The following is a 7,156-nucleotide window of genomic DNA, read 5'->3' on the forward strand; positions in this document are numbered from 1 at the left end:
TTCTAATTCCTGTGTCACACAATGCATCCTGATTATACATTGATCAGGCATAACATTATGATCACCTGCCTAAAACTGTGTTGTGTTGCTAACAAAGACCTTGTGCTGGCACCAAGATGTTAGCAACAGATCCTTTAAGTCTTGTAAGTTGTGAGGCGGGCCCCCATGCATCTGACTTGTTTACCCAGTACATCCCACAGACGCTCGATTAGACTGAGACCTGGAGGATTTAGAGGCCAAGTCAACACCTCAAACTCGTTGTTGTGCTCCTCAAACTGTTCCTGAAGCATTTTTGCTTACTACCAGTTTTGCCTTACTCGTCTGTGGCTATGCAGCCCCATTCACAGCAAACTGATACACTGTGTATTGTGACATCTTTCTATCAGAACCAGCATTAACTTTTTGTGCAGTTTGAGCTACAGTAGCTTGTCTGCTGGATTGGACCACCAGCCTTCACTCACCATGTGTATCAGTGTCTTGGCCCATGATCCTTGGTTCACCACTGTTACCTCCTTGGATCACTTTTGATAGATACTGACCACTGCAGACCAGGAACACCCCACAAGAACTGGAGATTTGGAGATCCCCAAAGCTGACCCAGTCATCTAGCCATCACAGTTTGGACCGTGCTTTTTACTGATTCTAGCACAGCATCTTTGAGGACAAAAAGGTCACTCCTCTATAATATATCCCACTCAGGTTCCATGATGAAGATGATCAGTATTCTTCACATCACCTGTCAGTGGTCATAATATTATGGCTGATCAGTGTGCATCTTGGTTTTGTTATTGTTTTCCATCTTTTAAGCTCCTGTTTTCTGTGGTTTTAATCGTGTAACACATGTAATGCAGAAATAATGGGTCCAGCTCTACAGCAACGTTTACATTTATCATTTTAATGAAGTTGTGTTCTTGCTGCTTTTGTGTTGATCTGTATATGTAACAGCATGCAGAGGTCACAGGTCACCGAGAGCAGAGCACGGTGCCGGCTGCCGATGTCTTCTTTCGTATGAAAGGCCGCACTGCGGGGCGCCTCCGTCTTCCATGAGGTGAAAACATAAAGCGGAGGTGGTTAAAGGCATTGTTTAACAAATCCCTGAGCCTCAAGGCACTGGAGAAGTCCAGCAAGACCACACAGGCTTTTCTCTTAAACACCTGCATGGTCATAATACAGAGCATACATGTTAAAACAATAGAAACAGTATTTAAAACTTTCAGTGCTGTGTACATATATATTTCTCTGAATCAGTGCTGTTAAAAGCTGGAGAGTAAGCACCTTTACATCAATGGTGGTCGGAGGGAGGAGGCTGAGCAGCAGCTCTCTTTCATACCAAGATCGTGGGAGGTTATCAATTTCAATAGATACAGTCTGACAAAAGAAAAACAAAATATTTCATAAAATTATCAATTATCCATCATGAAACAAAACAAACCTTAAGATTTTTGTTTTCTTTTTTGTGGGAGTCCAAATGTTTCATTACCCGTCTGTAAGCTGGAAACAGTGGTTCCCACAGAATGGGACGTCTGTACAGTGGGCGGTAACTACAGCTGCCTGGTGGTGGTCGATCAGGACGTTCTGATCTTTTATCCTTGCGGCCCTCTCCGACCTCCCTGATACCTACTTGAGCTACAAAGAAGACTTTGGTGCGTCTCTTCATTTCCCTCAAGGCCACGGCAGCTTCATCGGCACTGTGGTAATGCACCATGCCGTATCTGTGATTGTTTTTCACAGTCGTCTGAAGTACGAGAGGAAAATCGTGAAGCAAATTCAAGTTGAACGTAAGTGAATTTTGCAAAGCACGTTTGTAAGACAGTTACCTGAACAGAGATGACACATCCAAAAGGTGAGAACATGCTGAGCAGATCCTTGGCAGTAACAGCTTGGTCAGAATTCAGGTAGACTTTCATTTTCTGTCAGAGTAAAGCACAGAGTCAGACAGCAAAGCACAGAGCTGACGTGTTGTCCTGTTATGATCCTCAGAAAGCAGAAGGGAAACGTACGTTGGTCCATTCAACATTTCTCCAGTCAGAAGGAACCATCTGTTTGGAAACCTCACTGGCTGCATAGCAGTTTTCATATCTGATGCTGTCCATTGCAATTGCGCATCAAAAACCCCTCAACTGTAATTTCAGAATACAGCTTTTAACTGCAGATTTGGTCACATGTCAACTGAAGAAAACAAAAACAAATTTGTAAAATAAGCTGAGTTGTAACCAAACGTAGGCCTGTGACAGAAATCCTAAAAGTAAGACACAGTTACAGCTTTGAAAATAAATTCAGTTTGATTCAAACCAGTTTGTTTCCTAGCAACGTGATGCAAATCTGCACAGCAGAACTAGCTTAAACTTGGCATTCAGACAGCATCGCGTACAAAATGGTCTCCTTTTTTAAAATTAAACAAAAACATAACATAGAAATACATTCTACTACTAGTAGGACTTTATTCTACTACTGATGTGATTTTTAGATAATAATTCATGTTGTGAAATAGAGAACATGGATGTGTGACTCCAGGGCGAGTGATGAGTTTTGTTTAACTATTTTACAGCAATTCTGGACTCGAGTGACACGTGAATGTAAAAATGCCTTACTGTTACTTAAAGTCGTAGACATGAAAAGAAAAATGGTCTTCACATATTTGGCTGTAGACATACAAAGTACAGCTGGGAATGCCTTTTGTTTGTTGTTGTTGTTGTTTGCAGAAAGGTGGCTGATTATCACAAATTAAAATGTCCTCGTGGTGACGACCAGAGGGAAATGATGACAGACAAAGTCAATATCAGCAGGGACACATGAGATTAGTGCCACATTCATTCTGCAGTAGGAGCAGGAGTCCTTCAAAAGATTGTGATTATTTCTGTATTTTCACAGATTAAAAGAAAACACTGAGCACTGATTCACTGTTGCCTTCAGGATCCCATCTGAACCCTTTCTTAGAGAGCATTACAATGGCTTCATTGTAGCTGCCTAACTTCCTTCAAAACTCCTTCATCACTTTAGTTTGCTGGCTTACGTCACATAAACCCTTTTCTCTAAAACACCCCCAAGTTACTAAACACTTAAAATAACTTACAGCCGTACACTGTAGGAATGTTTTTTTAAAAGTACTTACAGTATAATGTGTTTCTCCTTCCCCCTAAAACCCTCTTATTCTACTGTACCTATCAGAACAGCGTGATTTGCCGGGAGGGTCTCCTCACAAAGGTGAATTCTACTTCTTTTTTAAACTTTTTCATTTGCAGCTATGCATCGAGGCTGCCGTCTGCGACATCCTGCAATTGTGAGGGGAAACTGAAAAAATTTGTTGGCTTTGCAAGCAATGTCGGAGCTGCTGTGAAGGGATGATAGAGACACACTCAGGGGAGCCACAGTCATGTGTAGAAAGATCAGCCTTTATACCATGTTACTGTGTCCAGTTTTTAAAGGAGATTAATGAGCCTCATCTTGGAACACCTCTTTGCTTCTGCTGTTCCACTGCACCCGGCTACGTTTACTTTCTATACCCACCTCTTTTCAATGTATATCCAATTGGTCCACCTGTCCTTTGTCGCTAATCTTAGATCTTTTTCACCCATGAATTAGATTTCACAATAAAAAAAATCTACTAACATATGATGCTGTGTAAAATTGTTGATGCATAGTGACCTTCTTATCACTTCCACAGGTGGTTTCATTTGTTGTTTTGCATTTAGAAGCTGTTCTTGAGCACATGAGCTGCTGTAGGTTTAAATCTCAAGTCATTATTTTATTCAACAGTGCTACCTGCTGTTCAAATTCATGAACTACCAGATGTGTTTAAATTGTCCAGCTTTTCCCTAGGGCTCAGCGCAGCAGATCATCCTTCCCTACATCCATGAATCTTCTCTGTGATCTTCTTTTCCTCCTGCCTGGAAGCTTCATCTTCAATATCCTTTGTCAAATATGTCCACTATCTGTCTTCTCAACATGTCCAAATCTCAGCCTTGCCTCTTTATCTTTGTCTCTAAAACACTAACTCTGGATTCATCAGGTCATCAAAGTGCTGCTTCTATCATCTCAACATACTCTCTTCAATAGTTGAATTGTCTGTGTCCATGTTTTTAAACCCCTTCAGGCCCTGTTTTCGCAAGGAAGCAGTGACAGAGCTGAGGCAGAAAACAAGTGCCAATCAAAACGAACTCGAAAGTAAAAAGACTTTGAATATTGAATGAGTTGAATATTCAGTGTGTGTGCCTCTATGGAATCACAGCATACCTTGACATGGAAACTATGGTGATGTCATGCAGAATTCATATATTGTGTGAGGGATATCCATGGATTACATCACTTTGACAAAATGACGTACACTGGCTGCCTGGGCAGACAGTTAATTTTTTTTTCTTTTTGACTGGCTAAACTTGACTAAGCAGACAGTTGTGGCTAGAATCTGATTTGTTACATCTTATACCTCTATGGCAGGTATAAGTCCGACTCAGATCATTATAAGGCCCATTGCTTTCATCCTCTTTGCAACTGCCAAACCCAGATGTTCATCGGATTGTCAGACTGAGAAGTGTGATTCGTCACTCCAGAGAACACGTCTGCACTCTAGAGTCCAGTGGCGGTGTGCTTTACATCACTACATCCAACACTTTGCATTGCACTTGGAGATGTAAGGCTTAGATGCCATGAAAACCCATTTCATGAAGCTCTCTATGCACTGCTCTTGAGCTAATCTGAAGGTCACATGAAGTTTGGAGGTCTGTAGTAATTGAATCTGAAGAAAGTTGGTGACCTCTGTGCAGCATGTACCTCGGCATCCACTGACCCCGCTCTGTGATTTTAAGCGGCCTAACACTTCATGGCTGAGCTGCTGATCATCTAACATTCATAAATTCCAGCTCCTCAGGGTACTGAATTTGCGCTAGTAACACTTTAAAGTCAAAACCACAATTATAACTATATGACACTTGGATTTTAGCACTGAGCTTTTGAATAACATTTGCCTGTAACTGATGTGTTATGTACCTATAGATGTTAGAGCATGTTTCATATGTTTTAAACTTCACTGTTAAAAGACAATATTTCATCATCACTTAAGTCTTGCATGAACTCAGTCTGAGGACGGGTAATAGGGTATTCCAGACAGCTTGACCTTTATCTTATTTGACTTTCCAGATGTGAATGAAAAGTTGAAGCATTTCGTTACAACTTGAACACACCCGCTGACCCAAATGACACTTGATGTATTTTTGAAAATAAAATGTTAAAAAAAACTTAAAATTTGTTGACTAAAACACTGGGAAAATAACTGCCTTCATTGTTTGTGGCAGATACAAAAAGGTGCTAGAAACATTCTTCAGCGCTTTTGGTCGTTAGTGACATGATAGCATCACACAGGTCCTCCAGATTCATTGGCTCTGCGTAGATGATGTGAATCTACCACTAAATGTCAAAAACAACAACAACAAAAAAAAAACCAAAACCTCATGCTATAGTCCCCTAAATCATTTTTAACTGTAGAAGAAGGATTTCTGAGTTGCACAGAAGACTGAGCACAACCCAAAACTGATTGTTAGTGAAATTTAAGTTCATTTTAACTGTAGTTAGTGTTCATTTGAAATTAAAGTTTATGGATACACACACTTTAGCTTTCAGTATGCATGCACTATTTATAGAAGAGGATTATGACACTGGAAAAAATGAGGATGTCTTTTGTTTTTTTCTCAGAATTCTAAAAAAAAATGGAAAAAGACATATTACAGATATATCATATCTGTAATATGTAAATCAAAAGTTGAGGGGAAAAAATCTATTAAATCAAGTTCCCCTATTTTGATTTTTCTGGGGGTTGTTTTGTTTTTAGCATTCCACCACATCCCAAAGGTGCTCTATTGGATTGGGATCTGGTGATTGTGGAGGCCATCTGAATACAGAGATCTCATTATCATGTTCAAGAAACCAGCTTGAGATTATTTGAGTGTGTTATCTTGTTGGAAGCAGCCGTCAGAAGATGAGAACATAAAAGAACATACATCGTAAGCAAAAAAGATCAGACAGGCTCTGGAATTCAAGTTATGTTCAGTGGGTACCAAGAGACCAAAAATGTGTTTAAAAAAATCCCGCACAACTTTATACAACCACCACCAGCCTGAACTCTTGATACAAGGTAGGATGGATCCGTGTTTCCATTTTTTATGCCAAATTCTGACCCTATTATCTGAATGTCGCAGCGGAAATCGAGAGTCATCAGAACAGGCGATGATTTTCCCATGTTCTGTTGTCCAGGTCTGGTGAGCCTGTGCATATTGTATTCTCAGTTTCCTGATTTTAGCTGACATGCATAGCACCCAGTGTGCTCATCTGCTTCAAGGTTCAGCATGTTGTGTTCAAGATTCTGTCTTCATACCTTGGATGTAACAAGCAGTTATTTCAGTTACTTTTACCATCCTAGTAACTCAAAGCAATGCTGCCATTTTCCTCTGACCTTTGACAACAACTGCTGTTCACTGGATATTTTCTCTTTTTCTTACCATTCTCTGTGGTCGTTCCAGTAAATGAGCAATGTCCGACAACTTAACCCCCCCCTTTGAGTTACTGCCGTGATTGGCTTATTAGATATTTCTGTTAATGATAAAGTGGTAAGGTGATTCCCAAAGAGCTGTTAGTCAAAAACTTGGTCTATCTGGGCATGATGTGCAGTGTATCTTTAAATTGTTTTTTTAGGAAAGTGGAGTCGAGGACAAAAAAAAAAGAAAGAAATGCCAGGCCTATCTACAGCAGATGAGCATTTTCTGAAAGTCATGTCAAAGGCTGAGGTATGCTAAACTGCACAAGAATTGGACTGAAAATCAGTGGAAATAGGTCTTAGAGGTACAGCAGGAGTGTCTACTGCCATCTGTAAAACACGGTACAGGCTCTGTCATGCTTTGGGGCTGCATTTCAACCAGTGGTGTTTGATAGCTTGTTAAACTTGATGGAGTTCAAGTTTCAAGACTTTCAAGCTCATTAGAATAGTCTTATACACTGTGTTTCCAGTTTTGTTTGGACATGTCTCAGTAAAAAGCTGCACCTATTTTGGCAACAAAATATAACGAAATGAGGGTTCTTCATCCACTGTTATGTGCTTTAGAGATGTTAAATAAATGTTTGTTTTTTGCATTTAAAACTAAAAACTTGGCATAGATTTAGAAACAAA

At 40.1% G+C, this 7,156-nt stretch overlaps 1 protein-coding gene across 2 annotated transcripts; it reads right to left on the reverse strand.

Annotated features, from left to right (window-relative positions):
* Positions 1-875: 875 nt before the first annotated feature.
* On the reverse strand, positions 876-2,206 carry LOC116309247. 2 transcript variants are annotated; one of them, XM_039622071.1, is made up of 5 exons: positions 2,001-2,206; positions 1,818-1,910; positions 1,481-1,735; positions 1,276-1,368; positions 876-1,038 (listed from the first exon to the last, which is right to left on the reverse strand). In XM_039622071.1, the coding sequence occupies exons 1-5, from the start codon at positions 2,091-2,093 to the stop codon at positions 895-897; spliced, it is 678 nt and encodes a 225-aa protein (XP_039478005.1). In that variant the 5' UTR covers positions 2,094-2,206; the 3' UTR covers positions 876-894. The 2 variants fall into 2 exon arrangements, with proteins under 2 accessions (XP_039478005.1, XP_031581661.2); XM_031725801.2 differs by having other exon boundaries at positions 876-1,154; positions 2,001-2,202.
* Between the last annotated feature and the right edge of the window lie 4,950 nt (positions 2,207-7,156).

Source organism: Oreochromis aureus, linkage group 13 (genome assembly GCF_013358895.1).
Source record: "Oreochromis aureus strain Israel breed Guangdong linkage group 13, ZZ_aureus, whole genome shotgun sequence".
In the NCBI taxonomy this organism is placed as follows: Eukaryota; Metazoa; Chordata; class Actinopteri; order Cichliformes; family Cichlidae; genus Oreochromis; species Oreochromis aureus.